Below are 21,761 nucleotides of genomic sequence, written 5' to 3' on the forward strand. Positions count from 1 at the left end.
GGAATGCCGCCCCTTAGCATGTGCCACCCCTGGCACGTGCTTCCTCCGCTGGTGCCTGGAGCCGGCCCTGGTTTAATAAAAGGAAAAAGGACATCTTTCACTCACTTCAAGAGGTTAGAATGGAGGTAGAGAACTAAGTGTGAACAGAGCACTTTGCTCAGCAATATGTCAAAGAAAATAGAGCTTTAGCTAACCAATCTGTAATGGGTTGAAAACTGGAAAGGGAGATTCTCTCTATGAAATATACACTATCATCATATTTATTGGGGGTAGCTGTGTTAGTCTGTATCCACAAAAACAATGAGGAGTCTGGTGGCACCTTAATGACTAACAGATTTATTTGGGCATAAGCTTTCGTGGGCACTTAGAGCCACTTTTTGATATTACTCATACCAGTGTAAAATTGGAATAATTCTGTTGATTTAAAGAGAGCAACTCCAGATTTGCACATATGTAAATGACATCAGAATACAGTCCTTTATCTCTTGAAGAAATAATAAATGAATACATGAATAGCCTGAGACAAGGGCTTTAACATATTTCTCTCTTTCCCTATTACAAAAATGGGTTCAATAATAATAGTCACCTTTGTCACAAGGTGGTTGAGAAACATGGATTGTGGATTTTAGCTCTGAGTTAATAGATTGTCATTTGACTGAATTGAATTCTCTGCTCACACTTCTGAGCTCTGATTGGCTGCTTTAAATCCCTCTGCATTTACTGGCTGTATTCATAGTTTGGAAGAATCCTTGATGAAAAAACATGTTAAATAGGTAAAGCACGTTAAAACCCCTTTTCAGCCTAATTCATGTTTTCCTGGTTCAGTAACAGCTAGGTATTAGGTTGTGCCTTTTGTTCTTTAGGAACCTAACCATTTGGTGACAATAAACAAGATTTGATATTGGCTCTAGCACACAGAAATTGCATGATCTCAGTGTGAATGGGTGGGAAAATTACAACGTTGGAAAATATTTCTGGGATAATCTGTTGTGCAACTTTCTTTCAGACTACCTAGAAAACTGCATCACTCTTGGACTTCCAACCCAAACATATATGCTTATCAGTAGAAAGTTGTGTAAATTCAGGTCACATAACTGTTCATTAGCCAGGAAAAAGTAGTTGGAATCTTAATATAGGCTATGCTGAAACATCATGGACAAATATTAAGCTAGCTATTGGTTGAAGACTGAACATATGATTGAGCAGTGCAACTCTGGAAATACCTTCCACAATCGGATGTATATGGCAATATGTTTACTGCAGATAGAGGAAGATACATATTGAATTCTGCTGCTTTTTTGTCACACGCAGATCTGTCAACAGTAGGAGACAATTGTTTGAGAGTCTCCCCAGCAGTAGGATTTTGATGTAGAAGAGACCTAGTCTTAACTTCCTTTGTCAATCAGTTTATGGAGCTAATATTTAGTTATCAGACCTTAAACTGTATTTATGAGATGAAAAATGTTTAGACTCAACCCTTTTATTATGAATGGTTGACATTTTCTAAACCTATTCCATACATTCCAAGCTAATGCAGTGAAGACAAAAGAGGAGGCTTCTATCTTGTATGATAGCACTAACTACACTGCTGAAGAATGTGTGCTCAGCAAAAACATCTCCCATGATGAATAAACAACTCATGCATGAGCAGTGCTGCCACCAGATCTTCAGGAGTTGTTTATTGCCTAGTATGCACTTCCCATGATAAAGTTACTGCTCAAATAAATTATAGTTTTGCATAATAACTGACAGTCACATTAATAAGTGATGTGTCACATGCAGGTGTTTGAATTTTGAATCAATTTTTAGCCTAAATTTAATAATCAAAAAGTGTGCGTGCAAATAGGACATAAAAATTTTCTGCTAGTTCTGATGGATCAGACCAAATTTACCTAAGGAATTTTCATTACAGGTCCTTGAATATTCTTCTTTACCAAATTGTTATCATTTAGGTTTTTGCTAAAGGCAGATAAATATTCTTGAGATTTCAAAGGTGATCTTTTATTAAAAAGCTGAGATAGATCTTTTTATGATTGTCTTATGGTATAATTTGTGTAAGACCTTTCTATATAGTAGAGCAGCTTCATGACCCTTTGAAAATCTTCTGCATTGTTAGGACACAAGGTGATGAATACAGCTCCCACAGCTTGCAACTTAGAGGAATTAATAATTGCAGTAAACTATCCTTGCTCCTCAGTGACCAAAAACTACTTTGTGATTTCCAAAAATTAAACAAGCTTGCAGGCAGTAGCAGGCTTATGAGCGATAAGTGAAAAAACTTTGATCATATTTGAAAGGAATTAACCTTGATTTGTTTGAGTTCCAAAATTCCAGGTACAGTACATTGTGTTCTTTACCAAAGTAATGTCATTTCCTCTAGATTGCAGTTGAAAAATGTCATTGTGTACCTCCTCCCACCATCCAAAAAGACAGAGACGAACATTAACTTTGGGGGGGGGACCATCATTCTTATGTACATTTTCTTTCATTATAGTAGCTCATCTACAAATTCTCTTCTCTTGATTAGTATAGTAAAAACCTGCTGTGGGTTTGTTTGTTTTTTTAAAAATCTACACTTGTTCTGATTTCTGTGAGTGCTGCATTTGACTGTTTGTGCTTGCACAGGGTTAGTGAGCGAGAAGCTGAACTGGAAGCAGCTCTAAGGCTGCTGCAACAGTTCTACCTGGATCTGGAAAAGTTCCTTGCCTGGCTTACAGAAGCAGAGACAACTGCCAATGTCCTGCAGGATGCTACACACAAGGAAAGGATACTAGAGGACACGAAAGAGGTTCGGGAGCTCATGAAACAGTGGCAGGTAAGTCAAGTGCTTTAGCTATATAGACCTTCATGGATGCAAGATAATGATTTCTTTGTGCTTGTGCATGCTGTTCAGCTTATTTTAAACTGAAATTAAACTGAAAATAATATTGATTGTGGTACCGATGTTTAATTGTTGCTTTGGGGAATTCCTTTAAAAATTGGGTGACACACATTCTGATTCTGTTTAACATCCTGGTCTTTCAGTGACTGAGTCATTTAGACACTGAATGAGATACTGTGTGTTTTGAAGCACAACTTAAAACAAACAGAAATAAACTTTGCTGAAACAGATATTTAGATTTTTATATTGCAGAAAAATTAATTATGGTGCTGATGCAGAGTCTTAAAGTAAGAGTTATTGACATATGAGTGTTTGTTATGCATTTCTGATATTTATAGCAGTCCTGTATATATCGTGTTTAGTTTATTCTCTGTTGTTTAACTAAATTAGTTTTGCTCCATTACTTTCAAATACTTCAAAAATATTAATCTGGCATTTGGCTGATTTTTGTTAACGTGCTCAGTTGGAATAAAAGAAGATGACCTGTCAGAGTTAATGATCATACAATTTTCAGACAATTGTTTTCCCTAGATAAAAAAAAATAGCTTTCTCTACCTTTAATGTTAAGAAAGAGAGGATGGCATGTTTTCTTGCGTTATTTTTAAGAGAGTCTTGATAAGAAAAAGGCACTTATATTTGCATTGTGCTCTCAATAGGGATGTGTGTTCACAGATTTGTTAAATTATTGTGATGCATATAAGGCAGAGCTGTAGTGTAAAATGTACTTAAAGTGCTTTAGCTTCACCTTGGTAATAATAAATTCACCCACATCCAAATCTGGAAACTCCAGAGTCTGGAGATGATAATTTTCAAAATGTGAATTAATTGAAAATTACAGAGATTGTGTTCCATAAATAACATTAGGTTAGAGATAGTGTTACCTTTTTTCTCAAATGCACTTTATAGTATTTATTCTACTATAACTTGTTTTTCCATTGTAATGCTAATGCATTATTAATAAACTCCATATGTAAATAAGTACATTTAAAAAGCCAGAAATGCTGCATTCCTTAGAAATCAAGTCTGGACCATTTTTTGCTTGCAAAGTGGATTATGGTTATCCAGTGTTTTTATTTAAAAAATACTCAAAATTTTCACCCCTCTGGGTCTGACTTTAGTTGGTATGATCCTTGAGAAGTAGTTATGAATGGGAGGTCATGCTGTACTGAATTAGACCATTTATATCCAGTACAGTCCATCTCTTTTCACTCTCAAGTATCTGATTTTTTGGTTGCTACTGGAATTAAAAAGTTGTCCTTTTACACTTCTATGTTGTGTGCAGTATTAGCAATAATTTAATTTGGCGTGGTAACTTTTGTATGTCACATAAAAATGAGTCATCCGTCAAAACAGTTCCTTGCATACAGAGGTCTAGTATTTTATTCTTAAATATAATTGAAATTATTAGAAATAGAGTTATATTTGACCAGAAACACCATGTTTTCAGCCTGCATTGCTTTATAAAATTACTGTGGCGGGAGTCATCCTTGGATGAAGAAAGCAGAGCACATACAATAAAATATGAAAAAGAAAGATTTAAAATTAATGTTAGGCTCAACTTTAGACAACCCATAGAGTAAATGAAATAAAAAATAACTGTACTGTAAGTTAAAATACATTTTTAAAAACCTTGGGAGTTGTCTTTTAAAGGAATTGTTGCACTGGCATAAGTCTGAATTTTCTTCAAGGTTTTTGCTATGTTTAAAAAAATGTCTTCACAATATATGAAGGGCACAATGTGTAGCAGTATCTCTGTTTGCTTCCTTTTCAAGACTCAAACACCATTCTGTTCACTGTTTGATCTTGGCTCTGCAGCAAGAGCAGTGATTCTTACATATTAAAAAGAAACATTAGTATGCAAAGACACAGCAGCAGCTGTTTTATTGTCGCTTACTCCCAACTGATTCATATATATCTGTCCAACCATGGAGCAGTAATTTTTGACTTTCAGTGAAGGCTGATGGGTAGAAGGGGGGAAAATATCTTTTTTCCCCCTCTAGCTCTCTGTCAGTCTCTCTATATATAGCCTGATACTTTTGGCTAGACTATTTGCCTATCACTGTTTATCAGACACTTCATAGCATGTTTAATCCTCCAGAAAAACCTCATAATTCATGAGTGCTGCAAGCACAAGTGGATTAGGAAATGTCTTTCTCTTGAGTGGAATTAATGTGGTTGATGTCGCTATGGAATTTGTTGGAATTTTTTTCCTCCTCATGTAAGGAACGGTACAGGGTGGGAAAGTGCCTATTATTTCCCATACTGAAATCCAAGGCATTTTCATTGAAGTAAATGAAGTTGTGCTGTGTGCTTTAAGGGGGGAAAAAAACCCTTTTTGATAAAGGTGATTAGCATGATTTTGTATTACATGAAATCATCATTGTTATAAGAGCTGCCTATTACTTAAAAGTAGTGCAGCATTGCAAACCAGATGACATGGACTGAGTTTCACTAACTTTTAAGTTCAGGGCTGTGTTTTGAAACAGCTCAAGTGTTTGTTTACTTAATACTGCACTACTTATCATGTGTGAGATTGACCTCAGATTTCTGCTCTAAAGACTGGGAATATTCCTCAAATGATAAAGGTCATTTGTCTAGCAATTAAGCATTAATATATATGGAACTTATCTGGAGAACAAACTGCTAGCCTTAATCCACTTCTATTTGCTCAATAGCATATTGCTGACTCTCTGGTTATGATGATAGTATTGCTGACAAATCCAAACCATCATCTTAAAAATAATATATGAGCAAGTTAATACATTATTCTTATTATTTATTGTGGGCCAGCAATGTACCTGTTGCTCTACAAAACAGAAAGGATAGTGGCCCTTATTCCCCGGGACTTACGATATAGCAAATAAATGATTATCTATGAACATTATGCATACATGATACATACTGCGACGGTCATATCATCACTTGATCAGTGTTATTTAATAATGCGATTAGAATTTATACAGGATGTTATGCGTGTGAAGTAGTCGATAGACATTAACTAATCATCACAAGAACCTGTGATGTTTGCTGGTAAGCATTACTATCCCCATATGCGAAGAAGCAAGAAGGGAAACTGAGATCAAAGGTGAAGTGACTAACCAAAGGCACATCATGAGTAAGTGTCAGAGCCAATATTACAATGCAGGAACTCCTGCCTATAGCTGGGCAATAAATGTTTTTTCTTATCCCGTGAATAATTTCCATGATTTAAAAAAATTTCACATCTCAAATAGGATGAATAGTCAAAATCCTGTAAATATTCACAAACTGAATGACCCAAAATGGAAAAAAAATTGGTTTATTGTAATGTTACATTTTGCTAATTTGGAACATTATTTCAATCTAACCTTTTTTCAGTTTAAATTTATAAATGAAATCCATTTTGAACAGGAAATCCAGAATTTTTCATTGAAAATTGTAAAAACAAAAAGTTTTGACAACTTCAAAACTTTTTTTTCTCAATTGTTTTGTGAGTTGGGAAACTTTGTCAAACCCGACCTTGTTTCACAAAGTTTCTGTTATGATGAATTGGCATTTTTCACTGAAAAACGTTATTAAAAATTTTTCTCGCTAGCTCTACTCCTGACTCCCAATTCAGTGATCATTCTTCCACACTGCCTTCTCTTTAAAAATAATTATATAGATACTAAATATTTATCACTGCCACACACTGATTTAATGGATAGGAAACTTGACTGGATCTGCAAGCTGCCAGACAGTTTTAGGATAAAGGAGGAATGTATACAGGGATAGGCCCTTCTTCCCTGGCATTGCCATTGGACAACTAGAGAGATGCAAGCCAATTGGCTCTTTCCTCCCACAATCATTTCTTTAAAGCTTGGCCTGGGTTTTTTTTTTCAGGCTCCTTGCCCCATTTTTAGCAGAACACATGCTCCGTCTATCTAGTTATATAGTATAGGAACTGTGTTTTCAGGTTGCTGTGTGTCTAAGTGATTGTCTGTTCAAGTAACAAGGCAATAACTTTTCCCATCTGGGCCAAATTGGCTGGGGCATAGTGGGTTTCCCCCCTTCCTCATAGCGTCACGGAGACACAGATGAAATAGATATAGGATTTAGGAATTTTTAACATTAGAAATTGTACAAATGTCAGCTGGTCACAACATGCAGCAGGTGTCCAGTGCTGGTGAATGGCCAAGGTGCCAGTGACTAGTAAATGGAAGACATGGGTTTCCGCTGATGGACCCTATGTCAATGGGCAAAAGGGAGCCTTGAAGTCCATGCAGGCCGGGTTTCAGTGCCTTATAAAAGCTGCTTTTTCAATTTGATTTATTTAATGAAAACAATATGTATATATTGCACAACTGTGACCCGTTTTTTTCTTTTTTCTATTTCTTACTCTTCCCCTTTGAGTTATATAACCCAGGGTAGTGTGTGAATGAAAGTGGATCTCTTACAAGCAGACAAGGAAAGTTGGAAGCATCTATAGAGCAAAAAATAACTGGGAAAGAGGGAGGAAACACATTATCTTTTCTTGCAATTCCAGTGAAATTCAAGTGCCATCCAGAAGATTGTTTTCTTGAAAACAGAAATAGAGGCCTTAATGTTTGCTATGTGATGTTGTCATGCAGCAACGAAGACAGGCAAAATTTACAGAACAAATCATGAAAGTGTTTTGTATTTGTTTTGGAGAAAGTTTAAAGTGTTTCAAACAAAGACAATTATTATGGAGTGAGTCTACCATCTGCTGTGACTCTGATCATAACAGTGAACAAGGTATGGGAAATGATCGAATAAAGATTGTATCCTTAGTTTATTTTAAAGCTCAGTCTATTTAATTAAACTGCATTTGGTGAGGATCATCTCATGTTAATTCTGTAGGGGGATGGTTGCAGCTTACACTCCCCCCCCCCCCCCACTAAATTAATTTAAGATGGAACACATGGGCTAGTATAAAGAATGTTTAAGCAGAGCGGTGCAGAGAAAGGTAATTGCATTTTGCAGAGAATTTCAAAATTTGTTTTCATTCTGATTTGGAATGAAAACCAAACATTTCAAAGTTCTCCATGAAAGGGAAAACCCTGGGGGCCTCAGGCCTTGGGTAATCCTGGAGCTGGGTGCCTCCAGGCTACAGACCCTGAAAGTCCAGCAGTCCCTGACTCCAATGCAATCTGCTTAGCTGCCTGGTCCTAAGCTCAGGAACATGGGAGTCCAGGATGCTGAGGAGCTGGGAGCTTGGAAGCTGAGGTGCCCTTTGTTTCTAGGTTCCTGGCTTCCTGTCAGCCTGCCTAGTGAGCTGCAGAGAAACCCAAGAGCTTTGGATCCATGGTTCCCAGAGCTTCCAGGCTCTTGGCTCTCCATTAGCCCATCAGGCGGACTGCTGAGGAGCCAGGTAGGTAAGGTGGGAGGAAACCAGCCAGATTTCTGATGGAAGCCTGCCTGTTTTCCATTGGACCTTAGTCTAAATCAAACTATCTCCATGGAATGTTTCAGTTTCCATGAAACAGTGTTCTCTGACGAAAAACGTTCTGTCAGACAATTTCTGGCTAGCTGTAGTTTTAAGACACATATGATTGAAACCAAAAGCTTGTCAGTTAGAGGCTTTGTGCATAAATCTCCTGCAGCAGGCCACAGGCAATTAAGTTTTAAACATGAGGCGATGAGAATATGCAATAGAACTGAATCTAGATCTAGCTTTTCAGTACACCTTTCCTATGAACTATGTGTCAAAGCACTTACAAGACAGCAAGTTGGACACTGGTAGTGTAGTGATCATGCACAGAGAAATATAGTAGCCACTTGCAGCAGGCACTAGTTCATACACCGGTTTGAGCATCAGGTTTGCCAATAAACTGTTATAGGCAACATGCTCAAAAACAAGTGGGTGTGAAAAGATGCTAAAAAAAAGGGCCAGACATTAATGGGATTTAAAGAGTAATGGTGTTTTACTATTCTTTTCCGCTGGAGGTAATTAATGTGTAGAATGTAGTAGAAAAGATAGCAAGGGAAACTTCAGCCACATAGTCAAGCTAAAAGAAAAATTAAACAACTAATTAGAAAGGGAACATTGTCCTCAATACTAAGAGTATCCCCTTTACTTTACAGAAAGTGTCATGAGGTTCTAGACAGCCAGAAGAGACAGACAAGTCTGAATTTCAACTTCACTGTGCCAGCCAGTCACAGAGAAGGTAGAGCAGGCAACGTTTAACATCAGGACCACTGAGAGGGCAGTTATTCAATAAAGCTTTTCTGCAGCCCCACCAATGAATGCTGCTAAAGGGGAAGTACTGATTTAATGTATATCCTGGCCATAACCACTTCCCAAAAAGTTATGCCCATTTTTAAGCTCCCTCGGTCTCCCAGGCTGACTTTTTGCCACTGGGCCTTTGAGGCAGGATTTTTTAACTCAACCTCGATGAATCAAGACTACAGTATGGGAAACTGAATGTCGCTTTCCAAGCAGTGTTTTTTTCCACTGACTCTCAGAAACTTCCAAGTTTTATCATCATCTTTTTTTTAAATCTGTTGAAACAAACTTGTACTACAAAAGATGTATAGTCTGCCCAGAAATAGTGTGAGGGTGTGTGTGTGTATGTATGTGAGAGATTTTAGGAACTGTGAAAATAATGATAGAGGGTGCTAATAAGGATTAATGGGCTACTTCTTCCCTCTTGTAATTCCATTGGCTCACAAAATTAATTTGGCCCATTATAATTTGAGGATATTAAGTAGAAAAATACATCTTTGATAAAGAGTTCATCTTCAGAAATATTGGAAACCCCCTAAATTTAAGGGTCAAGTGTATATTTATTTCTTCCCTTGTTACTAATGGTTTGAGTATATCAAGGGAACATGTCTCTAACCTCTAAGGTTTTGCTATCCATTCTCAAACTCTCAATATTTTTTGAAGCAACTAGGGAAATTAATGTTCCATTGGGTGGATAGGACTTCGTATAACATAAATAATTTGTCTAGAGACTTCACACATTTAAAGGCGTTTCTTTTGATTCTGTTGATCAGAAATCATTAGTTCAGAACTCATGAGTAGAAAATAAGGTTAATATGCCCTCAGCACTCAACAGTTCATTCACTGAGGAGGGGGGGAAGGCAAACGTAACTGCACATTCTGATTTCCTGATGATGTAATTATATTAAATCTGTGCATTATAATGCAATGTTTGTTTCTACGAGCATGTATTTGCATGCATCATTTGTCTGAACTGACAGCTGTGTAATAGTTGAGGTGATTTGCACATTTATAACACTTTCTGGAGAATTTTCACACTATACATAATAGTTACTCCAAGGAGTTATGTAATTATATGTTGTGTTTTATTAGCTAATTTAAATACATCATGTGTTCCCTTGAGGCCTAGATTGATACATGGCCGTATGAGGGAGATGAAAATAATGAACTTTACTGTCTGCTTTAGCACTTGTGGTAATATGAAACCTCAGCTATGTTAATTACCCTTGAGGTTTGTCTTTGTAGCAATAATTATATGTGACATTGCTTTCCAGTTTATGTAATATTAGACATAATTCAGAAATTGGCATGGATTTATCCAGTTATTATATCAATGTAATTTTTATAAATTAAGCCTGTAGATCAATTTAATTAGATGTTTATATCCCTATAAAATTTAAGAAAGCAAGAATCCATGTGACAACTGTTTATTTAAACGATAACCTGAGCGTGTTTCCAGTTTATGAGGTAGCAACTGTATCCCGGTCAAAATGAACTCTGATGTTGAATGCCGAGGTCCTTATAATACATACATTCTGATACCAAAGGTCCAAGAGTTTCTTAGATAGGGTATGGTTACTCTAAAGGATATATCATTGGGTTAATACTATTGGCCTGAAATGTGTAACAAAATATTTCTCTGACCCCCTACCTTACCTTATTCAGTTATCTTCACTTCCCCCAGCACCTGAACAACTTTATACCCACGAGAGCTGAGGATGTGCTTGTACCAAAAATGAGAGTAATGTGCTGTATCTTAAGTTACATTTAAAAATGAATGATAGATGTCCTATGTAATCAACTCAGTGTTAGTTTTAAGTAAAAACACAGGAGGCAGATAACAACTGATGAGTCCGTGTCCAAATTTCTTCTCAGACTTGCTTCAGGATGGCACCATGGCTTGTGAGAGAAACCCAGGTTTCCAGTAGCAGCCTGCTCTCAGTAGCAGAGAGTTTAAATACATCTCTTGTACTTGGTAACATAGCAGTGCTTTGAGAGAATAAAGAGTCCTTCCAACTCAGTTTTACACTTAAAGCAGAATACGTGAATCTTGTCACAAGAATGGCCTTACCTCTGCAAAAGGTGTTTGGGATTGGGTGGTGAACATAGCTGACAGGGAGGTAAAAAAAGAGGCGGTAAAGTTGTTGTTGGATTTATTTGATTTTAATAACAAAAAAAAAAGATTTTGTAGTAATCATTTGAGGTGTCCCTAACTCTCTCTCCCTGTGCTCTGGCTGGCTGATTTATGTAGGCACTATCTAGTTGCTTGCTAATATCTGGACAGTGAGTAAGTAAATTTCTTTACTCTGGCTACTAAAGATTCTCCAATAAATATATATAAGCATTTATATCTAAAAAATCTTACATTTGTTACCAAATTTGATGTGGCAAATTTGCTTTTTACAGTGAAACTCTACCCTACGTTCTGAAGTGGCATAATAATTGTCAGGCCCATCTTGATTGCCTGTGAATTTTAGAACAGTTTGAATATTGAGCTTTACACAGAAATGCTGTTGCAACCTCATATATGATGTGGCAACATATCATCCCATAATGAATGGCTGAATAAGTGAGTCTAAGAGGTATCCTACCTTGGGAAATATTATAAAAAAATATCACTTGGGACTATCTAGTTGAATCTACAGGCAAAGTGTTTGCCCTTCACAGTATTTATATTACTTCTAGGGAAAAATCACCTTTGGCAAGGATTATTTAGTAGTATTCAGATGGGAGTAAACTCCATCATGGTCAGGGAAATCATCTAACTTTCCCCTCAGTTTCTTGGCAGATTTTAATAAGGAGATCCCAGGACTCCCTGAGATCAGTACATCAGTGGGAGGGGGGGAGGGGAAGCAGAGGGTTGAAAGAGAGAGATCAAAGGGGAAAAAAGGAGGAAAGAACTGAAGGGGAGAGGTATTATTAAGTTTTAAAACCTAATGGTAATGACTCCTGAGGATGGAAGGTGGTGGAGTTAGCATCTCGGGAAATTGAAAGGAGGGAGTTAAAGGCTGAGAGTGGTAAGAGCACGTTTCAGAAATAACTTAAGGATTCTTTCTGGTAGCTCAGAAATAACCATGTCCTCGGCAGATAAACTCCAGCCTTTGGCCTCCAAATTTATGTACCCAGAATATGGTTCTTATTTCTTTAACAGGGATTCCCCTCAAGTTATCATCCAAATAATAATATGCTATGCCTTCATTAGCTGGCTGGGCTGAATCCAGTTTTTTAAATCTTGAGCTCTAAATTGAGAGCATATTGCCAGTATGACACCTTAGGGAAGGCAACACTTGGGAACTGCTAGCATACTCCTGAAGAGAGAACTTAAACTACAATCCTTTTAGTTAGGCCTATAATCCTTACAAACTTCTTATTCCCCTGTCTTCATACAGTACCACTAGTTTGCAGATAGGACCATTTTATAAAAAAATTATACAAAAGGAATGTTTTATATCAGTGTTTGTATTTTAAGTTGAATGATAGCTGGTCATTGAGTTAGGGGGTTGGAAAAGAATTGAGGAGAAGAAAAGGGTTAATTTTGCAGAGTAGTAGCTCAAACAGAATTTTGGCTTCACTAGACGTACTATATACATGAGGTACAGTACAAAAAGCCTTACTCTCAGGTGTAGAGTTCAGGTTCAATGAGTTCACTGTTTTTAAATCGGTTTATAAAAATAAACAGATGTTTTAGACAAGTGGCATAAGGGCCCAACAGTCTTTAAAGCAGTTTTAAATGTCATACTTTTCCACTACATTAAGATTAATGTGCTGCTATACGTGACACGATGATAAGGATAGTTATCGTCCCAAAGAGCTGACAGTCTATAATCCTTCAAACATGCACATGAGTAGACCCACTGAAGTCAATGGGACTACTCTCATATGTAAAATTAAACCCACACATAAGAGTTTGCAGGGTTAAGTCCTAAAGGACAAGCATACAGAAGACAGGACATACTGGTAAATCTAAAAGAAAGACTGATGTAAGAAGTAATTTTAATTATGTTTGTTTTTAATTACTGACTACCACCTGTCCTCTGGATGGGAGCTTTTTAATGGTTCCATATAGAGGTGCTGCAGTTGTATTTAAAAGAATGAAAAAATGAATGTTTCACAGCCAGCATGGTGGTCAAGCAGCATTCTGAAAGTTTGGCATCCTGCAGTTCTTGATTCTGAGCCTATAGGATTTTATTTAGCTTTATCAACAATGGTACTTTCAATGTCATTTCCATATCGCCGTGTGTTTTGGTGTAGGAAAAGGCGTGGCGAAGAGGAAGAGGAGGGTTTTGGTGCTCTGGGGAACGGGAATGAAAGAAAAAGAAGAAAGATGAGAATTAAGAACAGCCGTGCACCACTAAGTTACTGCACGGTGCTGTGTTAGTTATGAGCTGAATATTTCCAGAGAAGTCTAGATGCTGTTTGCCAATGGTAAATCTGAAGTGCCACAGCTGTTCTTCCTAGCTGGATGTCAAAGAGAGAGAGTAGTAAGAAAATCGGTGGGGGGGAATGAATACAATGCATAAATTAAAAAGCAGTGTGATTGATTAATTTGGAATGATCTTTTTTTAATGAGAAAAAGAGTAAAAGTGTTAAATGCTGCACAGTTCATGTGTGGAATTTAATGGATTTATGTATGCACTCTGCGCCAAAGTGTCTTGTTTTACAAGTTGTATTGTATTTGTTTTACAAATGCTGTATTTCTGTTAGTAAATACCAACCCTTTCTTACTTTATTTTATTTTTTGATTAATTGATCTGGCACTTATTGAGTGGAATGAGAGGAAGCAAATATTCTTAAAGATTCCTGTTATAGAAAAAAAAAGTGACATGTTTTACTTCAGAGCAATTGTAATGTAAATAAGTGTCATATTTTATTGATAAACAAAACAATAATACATTTTCATGGCAAAATATATAAAGCCTTCTTTCCAGAGTAGAGTGTGTTGAAGAAAAAAAAAAATATAGTTATTACTAGAAAAATATGCTAAGTAAATAATAATTAGTAGTGCAGTTTGTGCTATGGACAGCTTAGATATTCCAAGTGGAGTACTGTGTTCGTATCGAACACCTGCTGGCAGTTCCCAGTAAATTTATCACTCTTAAATTGTAAGAAATCCCACACACAAAGGGTGTTGCATATAAAAGAAGAAAGGGAAATTTGTTTATTTCATCTACCATTTAAACATCTTTTTATAGCTAAAATAAAGTTAGAAGGCAGCATTATTTGGCAAGCAAATTCATATTAAGTGCAGTTGCTAGACATATTTGTGTTTTTCATCCTGAGAAAAATACTGATCATATTGATGGTACTAGCACAGTGTAATTAGAAGTTGTGTGTCAGGTCAAAGAAGAGAAATACATCATTAGAGTGCAGGGCTATTTTCTCCTAAAAACTCACTGACATCACAGTTTTGGTATGTTCCAAGTTTTTTAAATGTTGCTTTTCAGAATCATTTCTTTGAGCTCCAGGAATAAAAATCCACTTAAGCAGGAATAGTTTATTAATGTCTTAAAAGAGGATGACTGCAGCAGAGAGAGGGAAGTCACTCCAACCCACCTTTTACATTGGTGCTGGAATTTTAACCAGGGGTTCCAAATGCCAAGCAGGCCCTATGCAACATATTACCACACCTCACCAAGGACATAGCCACTCCTTAAATTTATTTGAAGTGGAGCAGTCAGAAATAAGTCTGTTTTCCGAAAGGAAAGGAAAGTCTTGCTGGTGACCAAATTAAAATTTTGTTTAAATGTTTTAAAAATAATGGTAGGAATAATGACTATCCTTGACCCAGATCAACACTTTTCCCTTGTAAGCCTCACAGAAGGTCAGGCTTAAAAACGGATTGTAGTGGACATTTTTCACACACAGACTAATACAGTTTTGAAACAGATAGCCGGGAAGGGCTGTGGTAGCATGACTTACGAGAGCTTGTCTATATCAGCACTTAGCTCGTGGCAAGCTGGGTGTAAATCTATCTTGCACTAGCCTACCAAGCACTAAAAGCTCCAGAGTGCACTTTAGTCTACCTCATTGGCACTCACAGCCATATGGACATTGTGGCAGGACACTAATCAGGAGGCAGGGCCGCCCAGTGCGGGAACAGAAGGGGCAGTTTGCCCTGGGACCTACTGCTGAGAGTGTTCCCAAACTGAGCGGCATTGAGATCCAGCGCACTGGAACATAATGCCATTCAGATTTTGCCCTGCAGCCCCACTGTCATAACTGAGAGGCCACACGACCAAACCAGAATGGTGCTTTGACCCTACACACTGGGTTACAATGACTGGAGCAGGGAGCCAAGTCGAGCCACTGCTGCAGGATGAATGCAGTTGTATGTATGAGGTGAAAATATTGTGGGTGCGCCCCACAGCTATTCTGCTTTGAAACAGGAGTAGATTAAATTGCACTAGGGAACTTTTAGCACAGGGCAACAGGGTTCACACAGACAGTGAGTTACAGCAAGCTGGTGCGAGGAAGATTTACACCCCAGCTTGCCGCAATCTGAGTGTTCATGTAGACAAGCCCTGAGGTAGAGAGTCATTAATACAAGATATATTAGAGAAGAACAAAAATTATCACAATCAGCAGTAGAAACTGAAATAGAATGAATGGGTTTTTCTGCGCAGCATCACTCTGAAATGCTCCAGAAGTTGGTCCCTCTGTGCCATTTTCTCCATAGCCCTTTAATATGCCTCATCCATGTTCAAGTAGTTTGTTTTAACACAGTACCCTCAATCACAGAGAGTAGTTAGGTGGGGTCCCTGCAGTTTTGCTATGTTTGTGCCACGTTTAGTCTTGGCCCATCCCACTCCAAATTGCTTGATGTGGAGATCACAGATATTACAACTTCCAAAGATTTCTGTCATACTTATTTTCATAATGATCAATGTTATATAAGAGATTTTAATCACATCCTGTAGTGATATAGTACAATCTGCATTTAATTTACCTATTTATCTTCTGTTGCTTATAGAAGCACATTTGTTTGAAAAGTGGAATGATAAACTTAAATTGTTTGTGGAATCCATAGTAGATTTTAAGGGAAATGCTTTCTGCTATATGGCCAGCTTGAAAAAGATGATTTGATGGCCTCCCATATTTATAGTTAAGATTGCTCCACTCCAAAATGCTTGACTTGAGTTCTGACTGTACTCTAGACAAACATTATTATATTTCCATGGGACCAGATAAGTAAAAGTTATCTTCCCGAGACAGGTAAAAGGAAGAAACTGGGAAATATTTTGTATTTCAGCCAAAAATCTATTAGGCAGGAAAACATGCATTTGGTCAGCTGAGACATATAATTGAGAACCTCTGTTAATCTGGATGTAAGGCAAAAATATTGTGGCAGATACTAAAATCTAATTGTGCATTCCTATGCTAAATTCAAACCAAAGTAATGGGATGCAAAGATATGAAATAAAAGAAAGTTAAGGAAAGATTCTTTGTAGAGCACCTGACACGGCAGCCACTTTGCCCTGCCAAGACCTATTTTGTTGAAGGTTTTCAGACTGCACTGAAAAGTAATTCAGTTCCAGGATTTATAAATCACACCATGTCTGTATTCTCCATCTATTAATGAGATTATAAGTAGCATATCACAAGTTCCTCCATATGCATGTACATCATGTTTGCATAATGTTAATCATTCAGTATACTTCCCCTTTACCTATCACATACAGCTGTGGTTTACTATAGATTGGTAGATCACACTACCAAAAGTGACAGCCTGTTTGACCAGTATAATTTTGCATAAATCGCCACTGAGTGAAAGAGTCCCATTTCTTTTTCTACCAAAAGTTCCAAAGCTTTTCAGTCTTTCAGATGCTAAAGTGAAATCAGATGTTTTCTATCAGTAGAAAGATCCACATATAAATCTATTTTGTACCTCCTTGTCTCAACTAAAAAAAATATTTTCATCCTTGACCACCTTCTTTATTATATATAATCTCTTGGGTCTTTATGGTAACACAAAAAGCTTATGGTCACCACGGTAACTGCCATGTATTCAATGTATAAATTGAACAATACTCACTAGTATTAGCACCAGGGAAAAAGGGCTTTTTTTTCCCTTTTTCAACTACCTATTGGGCCCACTCCTGCTGCCATTGAAGTCAATGGAAACTGATTCGGGTCCCTTTACTGACAGCAATGTTGTAGTGCTATCACAGGATCGGTGGTAACTTTTTTCCCCCTTTCTATTGTAACATATGTAGTAATTGGGAAGTGTGGAAAATCAGATGGATCTTCACTGTTGACGTATTGTTATTTCTCAGACTAGACTTGCTGCATTTGAACTTGGTGAACAGTGTTGTTCGGCTCATCTTTACTATATTATTAGTGTAATATGCAATAGATACGATTGCCAACATTTGTTTAACCTTAATATCTCAAACTGTATGTTTCCAGAGGCTACAGAAGCCGCACTTGCTTTTTAAATGAAAGTACTCTACAATGTGTGAATAGGCAGGTACTTTGGTTAGCAAAAGATTATGGTATACGTTTTCAAGATAGATAATATCTATTTCTGTGTACTTGATCCACTAATGTGAAGTATAGAGCTTTCTGTGTATGTAGAGACGGCAACCATGCCATTTTGGGTTTTAATCTAGTTTCCTCTCATAGCCAGTAGTGTCGGGTCAGTATTTGGATGAAACTGGAAAACTTGCAGGGGGCTGCAGCAAGTGGTTTTAGTGATTCCATAAGTGTCACTCATCCCTCTGAAGAGACATTAATTAACAAATAGATAGAGGCACTGTGCTGCTGAAGATGCCATCTTTTGGTGGAGATATAATTGCAGCCCATCACATGGGTTTGCCCTTTTAGGGGGTCAGGGACCATACTACCTGTGACAGGCTCCTGTAAGGGAGAACACGCCAACTCAGACCCGCCTGGAAGTAATTAAATCCCTAGTTGGCTGGTTGGCAGCTAATTTGCCTGAGAAAGCATTACCAGGGCTCAGCTGAATGGTTCCTAGAGCCAGGAAGGCCTAGATTCACACAGGTACTTACATGCCTAAACCCCAGGCTTAGGCTCCGACACCTCTGTTTTGGCACCATTGATACCTATAAAACTCCCATGTAGGCACCTAAATTCACTCTGTGCCTAAGTTTTCAGGATAAAAGTTCCCTAGGCCTCTATGTTTCTGCCTCTGAGGATGTGCACTCTTCCCTCACTCTAGGCATCCAGATATCTAAGTCCCAGAGTGATTGATGAACTGGGGGAAGATAGGTGTCCGTCCCGCCATGTGCAGGGCCTGATCCGGAAGGCATGCTCAGAGGCCGGCTACTGGATTGGGTCCAATTCAACATTAGGGATGTGGAAGACCCAAGTTCAACTCCCCACTCTTACCCAAAAGGGGAGAAAGGATACAAACAGGGGTCTCCCACATCTTAGCAGGTTGCTGTAACCACTGAGCTATCAGATACTCTGATCTGGGGCTCCCTCAATCTCTCCTGTTCCACTGTGGATAAATAGTGAAAGAGAGATTGGAGCAGGAGGACTGGATCCTGGGTCACCCACTTTACAGGTGGGTGCTCTATGCACTGAACTACAGAGTCATTCATTTTCTCTCTCACACATACACACACACCTAATGACTATTTAAGTATCTATTCAAAGTGGAACCACTGTTACCACAAGAACAGATTTAGGGATCCCAGAGTAGCCCTTCTACTGCTTACTTCTGGGGTTCCCCAGATGCTAACCAATTAATCTGTTCCTGCCAAGTGAAAGGAGGGGGGCCCACCCTAATGAAATTGCCAGGGTTTACCAGCGATCTCCCTATGCCCTTTAGGAAACTCCCCACATAGACTAGATCTGTTCAGCCCTGGAGGACACAGATACAGCCCTCTGATCAAAGGATTGACCCCCAGGCAGTACTCTTCCAAAACGAAGTATTTTCTTTACTTCGTGTAACCAACCCTTCCTCATACAATTAATCTAACCCTAAATTTAAACATAAACCCCTTAGCACAGGTATACAAGTTAAAGTACCCAATGCTGTAATGTTATACAGTTGGAATGGCGTAAGTGATTATGTTTTGCACATGGTGATCATATGCAGGACACTAACAGCAATCTTAATAAACCCTAAACTTTATACCTAGTAGCACAAACATGCACACCACATACACACATTATTCTTATCTCAAGCATTTCTATTCTATATCTTATACTATGGCTGGCATGCTTACACCCTGTAGGCCTCTTTCCCTTTGCTTTGTCTTAAGGATCCTTTTCTGATCTGTCCCATCAGCCAGCTGCTGCTGTCACCCTGCAGTTGCTTCTTCTGATTTCTTTACTCTTTTAGGTTTCTTCTGATCTATTCTGGTTCTCCTTCTTGTTTTCCTGCTCCTATCTTGACTGTTGCTAGCCTGCTCTCTGCCTTATATACAGCTTTTGGCTTGTTTTGATTGGCTTATTTTTCAATCCTAACATTAGCATTCCTATCCTCCAGTCACTTTCCGACCCAATCTGATTGGTCCATACTTATAGACCAATCATAACTGCTAAATCTATGGTGACCCTCACTTGGTTTTGGACTGAGTATGCCTGGCTGATCCCTCCCTGCAGTTTTGGAGTGACCTTTACCTGATGTTAGTCCACACCTGCCTACCAACACACCAGCCATAGGCTAAACTGCTTGGAACATTGACTGTCCTTGGCTGACATTGATGGCACACATAAAATTACCATACTCTGTGGAACATATCCTAAGCTCAGGAGGGGAAGAGGAGTTTCTAGGAGAGTTCACCCGAGTAAGAGGCTTGGAAGGTGTGCTCTCAAGGACAGGGAATTCCCAAACAGTGGCAGGAAGCCCAGCGTATCAAGAATTACATGCTGCCCCGGAAGACAGCTGCAGTTGACAGATTTCTGCCAACCCCTGGTTCCAGTGCAGGATTCTTCCCTGGTAATTGCAAGAGACCTGACACAAGGGAAGGGATCCAAGCCAAAAGATCCATACTGGATAGGAATGGTGGACCCAAATGGAGAAACTGAGGCAGGGTGCATCTACAGCACCACATTTGGCCAGGAGGGGGCCCTATAGAGCAGGTGTAACTTGTGCCACAGCCCTTGTAGTCATTAAAAGTTTCTGTGGCAGATTTCCAAAGAATAGAAGTATTAATTAATTAATTAAAGTATTAATCCAGTGGTGCCTTGTTATATGGCTTTTGGGGGCAGGGATAGCTCAGTGGTTTGAGCATTGGCCTGCTAAACACAGGGTTGTGAGTTCAATCCTTAAGGGGCCATTTAGGGATTAGGTGATTTAGTTGGGGTTGGTCCTGCCTTGAGCATGACCTCCTGAGGTCCCTTCCAACCCTGATATTCTATGTCCTGGCGCCATTCCAATTTGAATAATTTTTTGCCTTCTGTTTAATTTAGACTGTTTTATTTCCTTTTTGAAAACTGTTATGTATTGTTACAGATACAGAATGGCTGAACCTTAGTGACTTTCTACACAAGTTAGTTTCAGACTTCTGTTTCCAGGGAATAATTGCACATGGAAGTTCCAGGTAGAGAGAATGAAGCTATGCTAACACTAACATTAGTACTGGTCCTGAGTCTGTGGGTTTGGCATTCACACTTCTATGTCACCATTACTATTTCTCTTCATTGCCTGCTGATGCACACAGCCAATAAATTAAAACATTTGTCTAGAAATGGTGCCTTATGTCAGTTCTGGCCAGATGCTCATCTAATCAGGGAATAGAAACAATATTGTGTGACTTATGTTACCTATCACTACTCACTGCCACAACTTGAATTTCAAATATTGAATATTTCTTACAGAGAATCTTCATTCAAGAACAATGCATGGGTAAAAGAAAACCACAAAAAATTGTCTACTTTAAATATGAATAACAAACACATCTGAGGAAGTCACATTTGCTCATGGACATTCCACTAGCAGAAAAAAAGTTTAAAATCATTAAGGAAATTTGAACTGTTTGCTCAGTTCTAGCTATAAAATTCCATTTCCATATGCTGATAGCTATGACTTGTTGTTTGTCATGTAACCAGATTATAGAAATCTCACACTGTTGCCTGTCCAGTTTCCTGCTTATCTCCGAATTGCTCCAATAGCTGTTTTGCTTTGGTCCACAGCAAATGTGGCACCAGCCTTTACTGGAATGCAATGGGCTTTCAATGCCATCACCAACCGTGTACCAGCCAACAGTGAAAGCTTAGAGAAATGTAAGTGTAAGTGTGTGTGTGTGTGTGTGTGTGTTGGAGAGAGGGGAACAGCTGTTTCAGGTGCCAACAGACCTTTTTTGATTGAAATTGTTGTGTGTTTCTGTTTCTATCCTACTACTCTCTGCGGTGGGGAGGGGGAACCTAGGGGTGGGCCTTTGGAATTCATGATTCTCTTCATCAACTTAAGTCCTACAAGCCAATTTGAAGGACATCACAAGTTGATTAAACTACCTCATAATGGCCCACTGAGTTCTCTCTAGTGGGTCACTCCAACATTCAGATATTTCCTTTCAGACAACACATCATTCTGACTTATGGATTCATATGAATATACCTTTTAAAACCCTGTCTAGGTTTAGACTGGACTTAGGCTGCCTTTTCCCCCCCCTGAACTCATCATTGGAGTAATTTTCAAATTCCCTAGAAGACAGGTATTTTTCTCTTTCCCTCCTTTGTATCTGCTTCCTTTCAAAATGTGGA

At 38.4% G+C, this 21,761-nt stretch overlaps 1 protein-coding gene across 3 annotated transcripts in view; it reads left to right on the forward strand.

Annotated features, from left to right (window-relative positions):
* DMD (dystrophin) overlaps positions 1-21,761 on the forward strand; it is a 1,466,768-nt gene that overhangs the window by 1,054,515 nt on the left and 390,492 nt on the right. For all 3 annotated transcript variants that reach the window (XM_065405744.1, XM_065405758.1, XM_065405751.1), the window contains one exon: positions 2,626-2,815. In XM_065405744.1, coding sequence (XP_065261816.1) covers positions 2,626-2,815 — 190 coding nt within the window. The remainder of the gene's footprint in view (positions 1-2,625; positions 2,816-21,761) is intronic.

The sequence above is a fragment of the Emys orbicularis genome, chromosome 1, assembly GCF_028017835.1.
Source record: "Emys orbicularis isolate rEmyOrb1 chromosome 1, rEmyOrb1.hap1, whole genome shotgun sequence".
In the NCBI taxonomy this organism is placed as follows: domain Eukaryota; kingdom Metazoa; phylum Chordata; order Testudines; family Emydidae; genus Emys; species Emys orbicularis.